The sequence below is a fragment of the Dermochelys coriacea genome, chromosome 10 (genome assembly GCF_009764565.3).
Source record: "Dermochelys coriacea isolate rDerCor1 chromosome 10, rDerCor1.pri.v4, whole genome shotgun sequence".
NCBI lineage: Eukaryota > Metazoa > Chordata > Testudines > Dermochelyidae > Dermochelys > Dermochelys coriacea.
In genome coordinates, this window is record NC_050077.1 from 44,020,962 (window position 1) to 44,037,726 (window position 16,765).

At 49.5% G+C, this 16,765-nt stretch overlaps 1 protein-coding gene across 1 annotated transcript in view; it reads left to right on the plus strand.

The window, feature by feature from the left end:
* Positions 1 to 16,765, plus strand: part of GRAMD2A (GRAM domain containing 2A) — a 76,078-nt gene that overhangs the window by 48,524 nt on the left and 10,789 nt on the right. Inside the window, exons 7-10 of the mRNA XM_043493965.1 lie at positions 2,983 to 3,054; positions 6,637 to 6,699; positions 13,321 to 13,477; positions 14,922 to 15,024. Of these exons, the coding sequence (XP_043349900.1) occupies positions 2,983 to 3,054; positions 6,637 to 6,699; positions 13,321 to 13,477; positions 14,922 to 15,024 (395 nt within the window). The remainder of the gene's footprint in view (positions 1 to 2,982; positions 3,055 to 6,636; positions 6,700 to 13,320; positions 13,478 to 14,921; positions 15,025 to 16,765) is intronic.

Sequence of the window (16,765 nt, forward strand, 5' to 3'; positions counted from 1 at the left end):
GCCAGCCCCTCTAGTTGTGAATCCTTTCACATTGTCAAGTCTCTGCATATTAGTCTTGTGAACTCGGCATCCTGAAATAATAACATCAAGAGGCATGTGACCCGCATGCTCAGCCAGTTCATCTGAACTTGTGAGCAGAATTCTCTAATGCTTCTGCTTAAATCCAGCCACTTCTCTTCTGAATGACAGATCAGATATAGCCTGCAAATGCTCTTGTCCTGGGCATGGTATCCCATAGGGAATGGCAGCTGGAAGAGAATGGGAGGCTGAGACTTAAAACCTGGTTTGGAATGTTAGTCTGCTTCAAAAAATGAAATCCCCACTTAATCAGCAAACAAGTCGCTGTTTGTGCAAGGGATGGGGAGTGCAGAGGAGGACACATCTATAATAGAACAGACACTTTGAAGTGAGCATTAGATTCATCTGTAGCAAAACTCAGAAGCTTGAAGGAACTTCTGGAGACAGCCCCTCTGTACACCCCTCCTCCTGGCACTAAAATGTGAGAGCAAAGCTAAGCAGCATGGAAAACAGCCCCTTATTGGGAAATCCCAGTTTGGCAGTGACATCTTTAATAGTGGGAGATAAAAGACTTGAAGCTGGGCTCTCTGGGGGAAAATGGTATTGTTGCTTACTTATTTTCCCACTGACTATGTGCACGCACCAGACACTTTCCCCATCCATGCTCTGTTCTGCCGTGCAGTGGAGCAAACTTCGCAAGAGCCCTGCTCTCTAAAAGAGTCATGTAAATTTCCGTGCGCTGCTCTCTCACAGGAACTGGGCTCCTCACTTGGAGGGTAACCATGCAGAATTCAAGTGGGTGGCCAGCGATGTGTCCTGCTGTTGATGGTAGGAAATTGTGGAGTAGATGGAACTCTTCCTATGGAGGCTTCAGTACTGTTAATGGCCCACATGATGCTGGGGCCTTGTGATGCTGGAGCTTCTGCCTTTGGGGAAAAATTTAACACCAAGACTCTGACTGTTCTTACCATAGGTGCCAACTCTGTGGGTGCTCCAGGGCTGGAGCACCCACGGGGAAAAAAATTAGCAGGTGCATAGCACCCACCGGCAGCCAGCTCCCCCCTTACTCCCCATTCTCACCTGCCTGCAGGCCCCACTGATCAACTCCTCCCCGTCCCTCCTGTACGCCACAGAACAGCTGTACAGGGGCATGCAGGAGGTGCTGGGAAGGTGGGGGAGGAGTGGGGATAAGGCGCGCTCAATGAAAGGGGCAGAACAGGGCGAGGGTGGAGTGAGGGTGGGAAGAGGCGGAGCAGGGGAGGGGCCTTGGGGAAGAGGTGGATGGGGGCAGGGATGGGGGTAGAGCAGGGACGGGAAGAAGCGAGGCAAGAGTGGGGGTTTGGGAGTGGAGTGGGGGGTGGGGTCTGGGGCTGAGTGGGGGTTGAGCACCCACAGGGAAAATTAGAAGCCCGCACTTGTGGTTCCAACTAATTAATTATCTCACTTTTCTCCTTGAGTTAGAGACCAGCCCCAGTGTCCTGGCTGGAGTCCCAGCTCTTTCCTATCTAACGTCCTCCCTAGTTGCAAGTGAAATAGTCATTCTTCATTTCCTTTCCTACATTATATTCAGTGCAATAAAGACAAATGCAAAGTACTCCACTTAGGAAGGAACAATCAGTTGCACACATAGAAAATGGGAAATGACTGCCTAGGAAGGAGTACTGTGGAAAGGGATCTGGGAGTAATAGTGGATCACAAGCTAAATGAGTCAACAGTGTAACACTGGTGCAAAAAAAGCAAACATCACTCTGGGATGTGTTAGAAGTGTTGTAAACAAGACACAAGAAGTAATTCTTCTGCTCTACTCTGCACTGATCAGGCCTCAACGGGACTATTGTGTCCAGTTCTGGGCACCACATTTCAGGAAAGATGTGGATAAATTGGAGACAGTCCAGAGAAGAGAAACAAAAATGATTAAAGGTCTATAAAACATGATTTATGAGGGAAGATTGAAAAAATTGGGTTTGTTTAGTCTGGAAAAGAGAAGACTGAGGGGGACACAATAACAGTTTTCAAGCACATAAAAGGTTGTTACAAGATGATGGAGAAAAATTGTTCTTCTTAACCTCTGAGGATAGGACAAGAAGCAATGGGCTTAAATCACAGCAAGGAAAAACTCCCTAACTGTCAGGGTGGTTAAGCACTGGAATAAATTGCTTAGGGAAGTTGTGGAATCTCCATCATTGGCGATTTTTAAGAGCAGATTAGACAAACACCTGTCATGGATGGTCTAGATAATACTTAGTCCTGCCATGAGTGCAGGGGACTGGATTAAAAGACCTCTCGAGGTCCCTTCCAGTCCAGATTCTATGATTAGTGAGTAGTAGTGCTAATAATCCAATATACCACCCCAGAGGTGGCTGCATTTTAGCGCTGGCTGAAGACACGCTTTCTAGAACCCATTAGAGTTGAGCACTTGCTGAAAGCCACTCTACAGTACATAGAAGCAAAGTCCTATTGGTCTTAAACCTTAAATTTGCTTTGTTAGTGACCTGAAAGGTGGGTTTTTCAAGGTACCCACTGTTGGCCTAATTGCTCCCACTGAAGTCGGTGACAAAACTGCCACTGGTGTGAGTGGGAGGAGAGTTTTGTCTCCCCTCTGGGAGTGGAATGTCACCGGTCTTGGTGTTCCTGCACAGAACCATAATGCCATTGCGGGTGGCTTTTCTGTTTGCAAAACGAGCTGTTCCCATGTCCATCAGCATGACGCTGTTCTGAGTTTGCCACACGATGGGCTGCAGCACCAGCTCTTTGTAACTTGTTCCTGTGCATCTCAACAGAGCGCTTAGCGTGGTGGTGAGCATTTAAATGCTCACACTGTGAAACAGAAACCAGAACTCCAATGTGCTCTTGGTTCTAACTCTGAGCATCCCAGCAGAGAGAGGAGCCTGTGCCTCCGGGCCAATGTCGTATGTTGAACAGGGATAGCCTCTCACTGCTGCTTCTCTCTCTGTTTGTTTTCAGTACATCTTTGTGTCCTTGATCTCTCGAGACAGCGTGTATGATGTGCTGAGGAGAGTCTGCACGCATCTACAGGTACCCTTCTAGTTCATCACAAATCCAGTAGCCCCTGCCAACTGGTTGGAGGGAGGCCGAGGTGCGTGCCCTGAAAGCACTGTGCTTGGACGGTGGCAGCACTGTATCCGTTGCTCACACGCGTTGTGTGACGTGTCCCCTCTCTGGGATGGTGGAAGGTTCTGTGTTTTCCCCGTGTGTCCCCTGGGAACAGCTGTCCTGGACGCTGCTGCAGAGCGGTCTCTGGAGGGTTTGCCTCACGGATCAAACACTGCAGCCTCATGTCTCAAAGTTGCATGGCTTTGTTTGTTCACTGGTCTGCGAATCCCCCGCCCAGTGGCGCAGATGCAGGCAGGGTGATCGGGACATCCACCACCGGTGATGGAGGAGCAGCACGAATGGGCACGGGAGCAAGAGCATCTTCCTCTGTGACTTTGTGCGACCAGCTTCAAATGCCTGTTACTAATGGTGCCTGGATTAGTGATGAGAGAGGAGCATTGGGTCTGTTGCTGCATGATAGAACCAATGGATGCCCCCAACAGAACCATAGGGCTTAGATGCGTTGATAGTGCTGGAGGAGCTGTTTCAAATGCTGGACAGTGGGAGCAGAGGGGATACCATAGTCCCCATTGGGGAGCATCATGTGCCAGCATCCGTGGCTGAGAGACTCCCCAGGGACAGGCCCTGAGGGAGGGACGTGGGGGAGGCTGATCTACTGCCCTCTGCTGGCAAATGGCAGTACTGCCAAAGACAGGCATTTAGAAATCAGGACCATAATAAATCCATGAGTTTCTCTCTACCTGGAAAGGCTTCCAGGACATCGGTCCCACAGCACGGGCCCCAATGCCAGGCAGGCACTGCCCTCCCTGAGTAGAAGGGGGGAGCTGGCAGCACCCCTTTTCTGCAACCGTGCCTTGGAGCAAGTGATCGTATCAGGCTGGGTCTATGCCCTAGCTTACCAGTTAGCTCCTCGAACCTCCCCAACATTCTCCAGAATACTCGTGTGGCTCCGAATATGCCTAGATACGGCTGGGGTGAGAGAGCATGTTCCTGGCTGCTGAGGTTAGTTTCCTCTACGTGAATCTTACATTAGATCAACCACCCCTCCCCAGTTACCTTAATTTAGATAGGCCCCATGCAGGGAATGCTAGTACCTCAATGTTTCCATTCATAATAAATGAGTCCAGGCCATTGGGGATAAACCTGCTGTTCAGATTCTTGTTCACAGTTCGGGGAGTAGAACGGCTGAGCTGTTCTTGCCCTTAACACAGACAAATCCCCTCTCCTATTAAGCCAGTACCTACATAAATGGCTGCTGCGTAAAGCTCTGTCTGAGTGCTGTGCGTTCTGCTGCAGTGCAGAGCTCACCAAATGTTTCATTCTCGGGCAGTCACTGAAGTGACTCCGCTGGAGAGTGGGATGATGTCTGAGCCAGATCATAGCCGTGGGCAGGATGTTCCAATAAGGCTTTTCCATCTGTCGCCCTCAAATAAACGAATACAGGAAACGTGACTTAACTCAGCCACGGCACTTCTGTGTGGTCGGTCAGCAATATCGTATGGAGGAGGAAGCTGAGGTGTGGCAAGCTTAAGAGACTTGCCCAAGGGTCATATGGGAATCTGTGGCAGCTGGGAATAGAAGCATCGGGCAGTCAGTCTTGCACTTCAGCAACAAGATCATCCTCCTTGGATCTAACACTGACATGAGTTTGGGAAAGTGACTGCACTTCTCTGTGCCTGGTTCACCTCCTGTAAAATAGGGATCTTGCATGGGGGGGAGGGGAGTGAGAATTTGTTAAAGTGCTTTGAAGATGGAAAGTTGTGTATGCTTAATATAAGGAAATACATGTGTCCATGTAATTTGCCTCCTACCTGTGAGTGTGTGTGCGTGCGCCTGCACGCGCACACACACGTTAGTGCAGTGTTGCTACTGGACTTATCAGTGGGAGTTAAATCACATATCCTAACTTGTGCTGTTAAACTGCCCATGATTCTATACAGTGGTGGTGTAGCCGTGTTGGTCCCAGCATATTAGACAGACAAGGTGATACCTTTTATTGCTATCATGCTGAGAGACGCAGCCTTTGGAGTAGACTGGAGGAATAGCTCGAAAGCTTGTCTCTCTCACCAACAGCAGCTGGTCCAGTACATGCACCTTGTGTCTCTCTCACGTCATACACTGCATTTTATAAAGCACTCATGTGACTTTCTTGACTTTAAAACATACTCACTTCAGGGATTGGGTTTTAATTTTTTTTTTTATTATTATTCTTTGGCGGGAAGAGGGGGATTAGGTTCAAACCCCACCTGGATGAACATTATGGATGCTCCATTTGCTTGAGCTATCCGAGCCATCCTCTAACATGTACACCTTGCCTTCACCGTCCCTAATTCAGTTTACACCTAGAGGTGAAGATGGTCTTTGTCAAGTGGCAGCTCACATTGTGGAAAATCCACTTGGTGGCTAATGTCATAACATTGGGATCGATCCTGTTTCCATTGTCTTCTCCGGGAGCAGAATTGGGCCCGTGATACATAATTCACGTGTCGCATCACAAGAGAGCCTGAATTTCTGCTGCCGCCAGTTGCAGCAGTTTCTGGGTCACTGATAAATTAGACTGAATCCAAGGGAATTTCTTGCTCTAATGGTGTGCCCGTGCATTATTGATAACCTCAGCATAAGAACACTGGCTCTGCCAGGATTTGTGTTCTTACACTCTCTTTACAGGGGGTTTTATTTTTTGGAATAAAAACTGTGGTACAAATTAGATCCTAGGGGAAATTTAAAAAAAAGTCTGAGGGGAAAAAATCCATCAGTCCTTAACCTGGTGGTGAGGATAAACAGCCTCCAAAGAACCACCTTATTTCTGATGTCTTTATTTTGAGCCATCTGGGTGTGTAGTCTAATTCAGAGGTACCCTTAATGCAGAAAAGTGCCTCTGGCATGTAACAGGCTGTCAGGAACTAGGATCGTCCATGGACTTGGAGTTCTTCTGCTGATTCATCCTGACAGCCAAATTAAATGGAGCCCAAATAACTCTGCCTCAGGAGTTTTTGCTTCCCCCCGGTCAGTGTTACCTTTTTTTTCAGGGAGGAAAAACTGAGGCACAGAGAGGGGAAATGACTTAACCAGAGCCTGGTCATGGGTCTGGCTCGCTGGGACTCAAAGCTGGGAGCTCCTAACATCCTCCCCAAGCCCAGACTGTTGCCAAAGTGTCTTTACATTATGTTGGTTTTGTTCAGTCTTGGAAACGAGAACAAACACTCGCATGCTGCTGGCGCCTCATTCACCTCTTCTCCAGCCCAGTCTAGCTTGAGCACTCTGTCTCCATTGGAATAACCCATTCCCAGAAACCCTTCTCCAGAAGTCACATGTACAGGAGCCGCAACCCCTTAGCGTTTGCATGTGGCAAGTTTGTATGCTGGCAATGTTCTTAACAGGCTCGCCAGCAGCTTTGGAACCCAGAGTTACTATAACTTTCTGCTGGGGGAGAGAGGGGCAGCGGAGTGTCCTAGTTAGGATGCTCCATTCAGTGCCTTCCAGCGGAGAAGTGGAAATCCCCTGGTGGTGGGTCAGTAACATCTGCTCCTCCCTCTCTTCCAGGTTTCAAGTAAGAAGAGTTTGAGTTTGAAAGAATTCACAGAGGAACCTGATTCCGTATCCCTGGTAAGAGCCATATTTGTAAACAAGGAATCAATAACAACAATAGAAAATCACAGAATGCCCCTGGTAAAATGCCTCTACAGTGAACATACAAGCACTAATGCTGCACTAAGGCTGTGAAACATCTGTTTGAAGTGTTAGCAAGTTTAATAAAATCCCCATGCGCTTTGAACCTGCCAAAAGCAGCACTGGAGTGTGGTGAACACCAGCTCCTCTGCCTGCTTCCTCCCACAGCCAAAATCATGTTTAACGTTGGTTCTTAGGGAAGGTCACGGTTATGCTCCATTTTTTAGCATGGCCTGCAGGATCTTTTGACAGAATCCAGTGTGACTTGACAGAAATGGATATTAATGGTGTGAAGAGTATCATTTGGAAAACCTTGTGTTGATGCCTGAATTGAAGGCTCGTGTTCAAGTGTCTAGTTCAGGTTAATAGACATAAAATCTGCTTGACATTCAAACAGCTTCTTCGTTGCTGGTTAGAGCTGAGATCTTAAAATTGAATAAAGCGGCCTGAGTCCTAAACACTCATAACATGCAGGGAACATGATTAAATGAGCAAAAATCCCAATAGATTAAAATCTTCTTCTCTTCTTAAACTTTCTGTTCAACCACTTCACCAACAGATCAGACTCAAAGATCAGCTTTTATTTTTATTATTTGTATTTGCAGGGGAAATAACTCTACATGAAAATCCCAGCACACCAGAAGACACAAAGATGTTGGCAGAAATGTTAAGTAGGGCTGGCTGGAAAATAAGAATTCCATTTTGTGACAAATTTTGTGGCTTGAAAATTTTGACTTCATTCTGCCTTGGAACAAAAACTGGAGCTTTTCAGATTTTTCATGGAAATAATGAGCGAGAGAGAGAGAGAGCAAATGAGAGCCACCCCATAGCTTGGTGGCAAGGGCACTCCCCCGGGATGTCAGTGCCCTGTCCACAATGCTATTGACTATTCTGGGGTGGTGGGTCTCTCTTTCACCAGGACCTGAAAAACCTTCCCAAAGAAAGTTTAGTTGCAACTGATCTTTTTCTGTGACATTTCCTTTCCACTAATTGGCATTTTCCAATGGAAAAAACGTGGTGTTTAAAAAAAATTCCCAACCAGCTCTGCCTTTAAGGCAGGTAACTGTGCTGTCCCAGAGTGAAATCCCTATGGCAGCTGCACGGCTTGAGACCTTACAAGCACCGTTGGAATGTCCCAGTTGTTGCTGGTTGAACAGCAAGTATTTTGTGTAGGAAATTGTCAAAGATGTTTCCCGAGTTTTGAAAAAAATCAGTCTGGTCAAGACACGTTTTCACTGAGATGTATCAAGTTTTTGATACAGACACCTCCTGAGCCGTGGTGAGGAAAGTCAGAGAATGGTGGTGGTGTTAGAGCACCCAGTAGCGTTCTAGGAAGACCAAAGGGCTTCCGATCTATTTTACATTCGCGTGATGTTGACTAACTGCTGGAAGGACCTGGGGCTAAGAGCTGAGGGCTACAGCAATACAAGCACAAGTTACTTGGATAAGGTGTGTGCACCACTTGGTGGTTGTACAGGTGTTTGTTTTAATCAGACAGAGATTGACATACACTACAATGCTGTTGGTATGCAAGTCACTGCAGAGGAAATGAGTCTCCAGCAGGGGTTAACTGGGGCTAGGACATCAGCTTTTAAGTGTTGGATTTTTTGACCACTGGACTTCTCTTGTAATGGCCTGATTCTGAAGCTCGTGACTGCACGGTAGCTATGTGCTCCAGAGAAACTGTGTCTCTGCTTCTCTGTGTTGTGCAGGGAGCGCTGAGATGCACCCGTCTCTCAGAAATCCTCATTTTCTGCAGCTGCTGTCACACAAGGCTGCATCGCTTTCAGAAACAGCAGCTTCCAAAGTAAAGCTCTTACAGCCTCTCACGAAATGGAGACCTGTCTCTCTGTGTGCACTGTGGGGGAATGGCTGCCCCGTGGAAGGGAGCAGTCAGATAATCTCTGCAGATTGCTAAGGGGAAAGTATCCCATCTGCTCAGCCCAGGCTGGCGCCTTCCAAAACCCTTCAGCTCCCCATCCTGCTGCAAAGTCACTCTAGTGACCAGGAGAGTAAATGTCTGTCTATGGACCAGCTCTAGCCCCTGGGGTCCCCACCTTAATGGGATCCTGTTGTAATAATGGGATGACTCTCTTCTCTCCTGGGGGCTTTTTTAAAAAAGCTTTGTCCCACAGTTGAGGGCTCTGCACCCTGAAATGAGAAAACCCAGAGCCTTGATTACTGTGATTCGTGGGCCCAAGCTGGCTCAGCTCTGTCTGCTTCATCCACTCAGAGCAGGATCCACGTACGTTTCTTTTCCGTGCCTGCCCCTGTAGACGTAGCAAAGGGGACGTGCACTCTCACGGCTCAGGCTGCTGGCTGTGACAGTGCCAGGGAAGCTCTGGCGTGCTTGTCAGTGGTTCAAAATCCATTCTGAAAGCTGTTCCAGCATTGGGGTAGGTTTTCTCACCTGGATCTCAGGGAGGCAGCTCATAGAGGTGATCTAGCCAGTGTCTCTGTCCATGTGAGCAGACATTGCTCTAGTCTGTTGCTGTTTCTGCTCACCTCTCCTTATGTTACATGGCCTGTTATGCCATGCCATGCCATGCCATGCCATGCTGCAGAGGCCCTTTCAGTGATTAATATTACTTTTGCAGCTCTTGTATTGGTTTTACAACTGTGTTGATAATCATCTTTTATCACGGCCAGTTATTTTCTACTTTGGTTATTATCTGTTAGCCATTTCCCTAATGCACCATAAAGTGCTCAGTGTTTCCAGGAGTCAGGCCTCCCATGAGGGACAACTGTTCTGGCCTATAGATAATGTTAATGGTGAGTGTGAACAAGGCAAGATTATGGGTAATAGCATAGGAATTGCCGGTTAACAGGTCTTGTTGTAGCTGAAGCCCTTAACAGCAAGAGTGAAGCTACCTGCCTCCAACAAGGATCTGTAAGAGCAATTGCACACTTAGTATTTGCAATGCACCTTCTTGTGTGCCACAGCGATGCTTTGCTCCCCAGGCTGGAATTCCCAGAGCACAAATCCCACCCACCTTGTTTTCTAGCCTGAGATTTGAAGTAGAGCAGCACATCCAGCAAAGCTTCCAGGGAGGCTGGGGGTTAAGGCGCCAACTTGAAGAAGCTGGCAGCATCTTACCTGAGACCATTTTCTATGTTATGCTTTAGGGACAGGGTCTGTATTGTTAGCAGCTGGCCAGAAATTCAGGCCGGGTAGTGCTGCTGAGTGTGAGGAATCCATCCTGACAGCTTTCTCTGCAACCCATTGTGGCTGTGGTTTCTGAGAATCACTCAGTGCTCACGTGTGAGTGCTTTGCACCAAGATGCCTCTCGTGTAGATCCTTCGAGTGGGGCTTTTGATCCCTGGCCTAACAGAACAGCTGCCTCCTGCCATGGGGCAGGAAGGAAGGACTAATAGGAAGTGTGCTGGACTCTGCAGGGAGCCCATCCAACCTCCAGGGCAGAGAGAAGCTGGAGGCAGAGGACGATGAATCAGTGGGGTAGGAAGAGGAGTCTCCAGACAAGACCCCTCGTTTGAAGACAATGACTTGATTCATCCTCCTAGAACACAGACCAGTGCAGGGGTTGGTTGTCTTATTGGAAGCTGACCAGTGACCTGGCCAGTTCAGGGGGAGGTGGAGGAAAGGACAAGCTATACCATGAGTCCTTCTCCCTGCAAATCAGTCTGTAGCTCTAACTGCTTGGTGCAGTTGCTACTCCCACTACAGTGTCAAGGGAAATGCAGCAGACCTATTGTCTGAGGAGCTGCTCGCAGGGCTCTGAGCGTCCCTCTCACCTCTGGATCTATAGTGCATAGAAGAGGCATTTGTAAAACCCTAGCCTGGGCTGACTTCACCCACACAGCTGCGCGAGCCCTGTGCTCTCCAGTCTTGGCACGCAAGGGGGAGCCGAGGCGGCTGGAAAACAAGAGAGCAGGGCTTGTGGCGTTTCCAGTTGGCTGCTGGGGTGAGGCATGGGGGGAGCTGGGCTGACACAGAGCACACACCAGGACCCTGCCTCTACCCTCCAGGTGCCCAGAGCAGTCGGATTTATGCTCAGCGCAGCTTGCTGTGGCTCAGCACACGCATCTGCAGTGAGGCCTAGACACTGGCCCCTCCTGCACAAACACTTGTGGGAGCTGACGACCAGGATGGGGAGAGCAGAGCAGAACAGCCTTGTGTCCAAACCCCATTGTGTGGCACCTCGGAGTGGCTGTCAACCGCTCCATGTCAGGGCTGGACAGGGGCCAGTTTATTCCTAGCGAGGAGTGGCTGTGTGAACTCCCCATCTCCCAGCCAGCACACACCAGGCACTGTCCCCCCTCCAGAGCAAGGGCCCAATCCTGCCAGTGCTTCACCCACCACCCGCCCACTGGGGCCCCTACGTGGTTCAGCACAGAGATGGCTCTTCGCCTCTCCCAGCCACTGCATGGGGCTCCTCAAATCCAAAGGGGGTGGAGAGCAGACTTCCCAAGGAGGAAGGGCTGCCCTCCACACCTGAGAGCTGCCAACTGTAAACAACGCAAGACAGCATAGTTTCTCTTGTTTTCCAGCAGTGTGAAATTTGAATCTCCTCTTAAATTTCCACTTCCAGAATTAAGGAAGCAAAAGCAGTATTTTTAACTTGGCTAGTGAGCATGGGAACTTGGAAGTGTTTTAGTCAGGTCCCCTCCATAGCCCCCCAAATAGCAGAAATCTACATGGGGTGAAGGGAGGCCCATCTCTCCAGATGCTGATAGGCTACTGCAGCTGTAGAATTAATGCAAGCAAACCAAGCAGAAGGTACAGATCAGCAGCGCAGCCACTTAGCCAAAGAAAAACACTACACATTGGTCTGATCGCTGACCCTCTACAGTACTTCTGGTTCTTGCTCATCATTCAACGCTGTACACTCAGCCTGACGTCTCGGTACCTCAGCTCCCCAGAGAGGCCTCCATAGGCTCCAGCATAAGGCGGTGCATCCGCCAAGGAAGGATTCAAAGGAGCACACTCACTGCAGGCGACTGGCAGGCAAGATGCACAGCCTAGGGTTTGCAGTTGTGAAAAAGGGGGTGTGTGCTGATTTGATTGCTTTCACCTTGGTAGTGCAAGGCTGTACATCCAAAAGGGACAAAGCGTTTAAACCCCAGCAAGAAATCTGGCTCAGGCTCTAGCATTGTTTGACTAAGAACAGTTTTATAGTGAGCTCCAGAAATAAGTTGTGCAATATATAATTTGTCAAAATATTTATAAAACAACGCCTCTGCCCAGGTCTGCTGGTGTGTAGCTAGGTTTGAAATCGCATAGGAGGGGGTGGTAGCAGTGCCACAAATTGTACATGCTGAAAGATTTTTAAATTCACTCTTTGTTTATGCTTTGTGGAGGCTGTAGGGGAGATTTTTAATGCTGAGGGTAATTAACTGTTGGGGAAACTTTTTACCAGGGATGTGGCAGATTCTCTGTCACTTGGGAATCTTTTAAAGCAAGATTGGATGTGTCTGAAAGATAAGCCCAGTAACTTGTGGCCGAACTAGAGGGTGGCAGCCGTGGGGCTGAGCTGTGAGAATTTGTGATTCTTGTATCTGACCTGGTTATTGCGCTAGTAATTGTAGAGCTACCTGGGATATTGGAATGGTCCCAGTAGTGGCGTAGCCATGTCATCCCAGAATATCAGAGAGACAAGGTGGGTGAGGCAATATCTTTTACTGGATCAGCTTCTGTTGGTGAAATAGACAGACAGGCTTTGAGCTACACAGAGCTCTTCTTCGCACTGTTGTTTTAAAACCCTGTTTCTCTTATGCATTGCTGTGTCCCTGCTGCTAAGATCGAACAATGCTCGAAGAGAACTGTCTGGTCCCTGCATTCACCCCGTCACAGGGCGACGTGCAGGTGCCACGCCCAGTCAGACCTGCTGAGCACTCAAGGCTGGGACGCAGGGCGCTGCAGTCCAAGACCCAGACTGAGAGCAGGAAACGAGTGGGATTCCACCCCAGGCCTGAGACTGCAGGCGTGCCCTCGGAGAGAGTCGAGGGGGGTCAGAATTGCTGCTAGCCCTGTGGCCAGGACGGAGAGTGCTACAAGGTATCCTGGGTCAGGTTCTCTGGCCTGTGTTATGCAGCAGGTCAGACCTGCTGATCAGAATGGTCCCTTCCTTCCATTAAGATTAATGGAGATCTGTCTAAACCCTGAGATTGCTCTGAAAATCTCACCTGGTATTTCTGCCATGGACCTGCACTCCGAGCCCTGCCTGCTCCGGGAAGGACGCCCTCCTGGCCCCCACCATGGTGCTTTTCTATCCTGGCATGAATCCAGCATCAACACTTGATGAAGAATTTGTATTGTGCTTCTAGTGTCTCTGAGGCTGTTAATCCAAGCAATGAGAATGTGACTTGTAGTGGCAGCCCAGACAGGCCCTGGAGGGGGCCTCGCAGCTGTGCAGAACAGGCTGGAGACAGCAGCCCAGCAGATACGTGCCTCACAGAGTGAGAACCCTGGGTTTAGATCCTCTCCTAGGAACTGCTTCCAGTGTTGGATGGTCTATGCTGGAGGCCCAGGCTCTCTCTGATGCCTGCTGGCAGTGGGGGTGGAGGTGTGTGGTGCTAATGTTCAGTGTCTTCCACAGGAGGTGATCGTCCCAGAAGTGAAGTGGAGGAAGGTTTCCCCAGCATCTCTCTCCCTATCTCTCCCAGATGCAGACTATCAGTGCATTCACCGAGCGTCCATCAGCAGCCTCAGCACCAAGGACAGCTCTTTTAATTCTGAGGAGCCCCTGGTATCAGGTGAGGGATGCTGGGGACAGAGGGTTAGAGCTAGTAACCATCTCCGGCAGTGTATTTACAGTCACTGCTGTGATTGGCCTTTGGGGACGTTTCTCTGGCCACTGTGCTCCTTTTGACTGTTTGTTTGGCTTATTGTACTGAAAACATTTTACAGATGGGGAAATAGAGGCACAAGAGCGACGTTATTTGGTTAGGGACACAACGAATACAGGTCAGCGCTGGGATTAAAACTCGGCATTCCTAGATCTCACAGCCCAATAGACCAAACCTCTGCCAGGTGCTGCATAACTGAGAATACATTCCCCTGGCTCCTGTACAGCCCTGGTGCCCATCTGTGGGTGGAGGACACGAAAACAGTGTCCAGGAGATGGGAGCACTGACCTCCAAGGAAGGATAAAGTAGTATCTGCTGCCTCTTATGTGAAGAAATTTTCCTTTGGGAATCCTGGTCATGTGATGGAGGAATATTCCCATTGGAGCTCTGGGGAGAGCGTATGCAAAGGGTGTGCGCAGGTCAGAGCGGTTTCGTGGGCTCTGTGGAACGTAACTCTCATTCACTAACGGTGAAGGTGCATGTGGGGCTGCTGTGCATTGCTCTGCAACTTATCCCCTGAGGAGCACTCAGGGAGAGGACCCCATGACCTCTCCCTAGATCAGGAGGCCTAGCCAAGACCATAGCTGAAGTGGACTGTCCAACAGAGCCACCTCCTTGGGAGAGGAGATTTCTGTTTGAATACAACTCTTGCCCAGTACATGTCTGAGGCAGAAAGAGCACAAAAAGCTGCCAGCAGGTTTCTTTGCAGAGTCCTCAGATCCAGCTCTGATGAGAGAAGAGAAGTGCTGAGCCTGGGGCGTAATTAGCACATTTAGGAGCTTAGCTCTGGTTGGATTGCCCTGTTGGAGATCTTGATGTAGAAGCCATGTTCTCCTTGACTGTGAGAGGGTTTGGTCAACCCGTCCTGAAATGTGGGTCAGGAAATCTACAGAAGGTGCCCAAACAGCCTTGCTTTTGAAAGGGATGTTTCTCTCCTTGATGTTCATGGCTTCATGCTGTTACCTGCCATGAGTCTTAGCAGGACTTGCCCTTTGGGAAGGTACCTTCGTGCCTGAACCGAGCAGCAAAGGATTAAAGGCATTTACTTTGTAAGTATAATTTTCCTCTCGAAGGAGATACTTCAGTTGTGCTGGGCGTCCCTCAGGTGATGTGGTGAATATCGAACAGGTTCTTAGTATAATGGAATTGAAACAGAGAAACTCATTGAATGGGTGAGGGATTAGAAATGCATTTCCCTAGGGACAGAACTGTAGTGAATGATCAGGAGTGCAGGGTGTATCACGGCTTTGTAGTTGTTCGAGGCTGGTTCAGAGAATTGAATAGGGTCCTTAAGCTAGATTAACCATCAATCTGTCAGTTTCGTTTAGGCATCTCTTTGCTTTTGTTTCAGAAAGTGCAATAAACACAGAAGAGGAGGAATTGGAGGAGGAACCAAACTATGTAGCAGAGCTGAGACTATCTGATTATCAGCTCTTGAAAATCTTCATTGTACTGTAAGCATGCCGCATACAGACAGCTACATGGGAGCAGAGTGGGGAGCCATGTGCACTGGCTGCAGATCTCTTTCCCTAGGGCTCACTGGTCCAGTCACACCCAAGTTAATAGCAACTGAAAGTTGTTACCGTCTGACAATCCTGTAGCGGCCTGTGTGAGATGATGTGGGCTCAGTCGAAAATCTAGACAGAGATCCATGTCGCAGTTGGCACCAGCAGTGGAGAAGGCGTGGCATTGAGCCACCTTCTTGGCAACACGTTGGCAGTGGGGGTGGGGGAGAGAATAGCAGCGAGGAAGCTTCCTCCACTGTTTAAAAGGGATTGCAGGCAGTGGTGGATTAGCCAATGGGGCCCAGAAAAATGGGCACACCCCACTTCCCCATCCGCCCGGCGCTCCTGCCAGGGAGCAAGGGAAGTCCCTATGCCCCAACCCCACTCCTTGGCAGGAGGGGCAGGGGGACTGCAGGTGGAAGGGGTGGGGAGAGGCCCCCACTTGCTCTGGCCCAGGGCCCCATAAAACCCTAATCTGCCTCTGATTGCAGGCGTTCTGTTCCACACTGCACACGACCATATCCCTGTTCTTTGCTGCTCTCTATTATCCCCTACTGAAAAGCTCTGTAGCCCAACTCTCCTCAGGTCGGGTTCGGATGCAGATCCTTGCAGGAAGTCTCAAAGCTGCTGTCTTTGCTGCATCCGTGGAGCTCTGCTGCCCCCCAGCACAGCTCCAGTGTGTTGTGCTGGAAGGTCAGGTTAGCATCAGTGCAGGATGGGAGCAGCAGCGTTAGCCTGCTCCGCTGATTGCAAAGAGTAGAGGAGTAAAGGTGGGGAGGGGGAGAGGGGAGAGCATGTGGTCAGAGGAATTCAGCAGAAGGTTGGAAGTAGCTGCAGAGCCTAGCAGGGATGTTGAATGCCTCACAGCTGGGCTAGCATGGTCACACTGGGCTGAAACTTACGAGAGCAGGGTTGGCAACATGGCTGCATTGTAAAAATGATTTAGATCCGTGGAAGGTGAGAGGCCCCCCAAATGCTCATCTTATCCATGGGCTGCTCAGCTTGTGTTAGCCATGCTCTGCCCCGGAACAACTTGGACTGTTGAGGGTATTTGTGTTCCCCTCGTGAGTGCTGAGCCATCTGTACGAAGCTCTCTTACTAGCTTGTCCCATGCCCCAGGCCTGGGAACTCAGATCTTAATGCTTCCCCAGCTGGAAGGTGCCAACCCAGGGATATTGGACCGTTAGCCATTTGTGCACTTTATAGGGATTGCTCTGTTAGCTTCCCATTAGTCCAGTCTCCTCCAGTCTCTTGCTGCAGGGGGGCAAGGGGGCAGAGCCTGCACTGCTACTGCCTGTTCTGTGGCTTTAGAGCACTTCTGTTCTTTGGGGCTCTACTTCCAGCCCCTTTTCACCTGCACCGATGTCGTTTAAGGGAAATCTCCATCACATCCCTGGCTGTATTCTGAGTCTGAACGGCTGGGTGCTGCTGCTTTATGGGCCTGATTCCCATTTACACTGAGGCTCTTTTACACCACTTTGGCATTGTAAAATGGGCCTTATGGTTGGTAGAAGTGATCTTGTGACCACTTTAAGGCCTATTGCCGCTGCCAGAAAGGGACCTTGAGATCTTGGTACAACTGAGAATTGGTCCCTTGTGCCCACTGGAATTGCTAACACCTGTCTAGCCCCAGGTGCTGGCTTTCTGACCACTGACTGTATATCCGGCATGCAGCCCAGGAGTTTAGTCT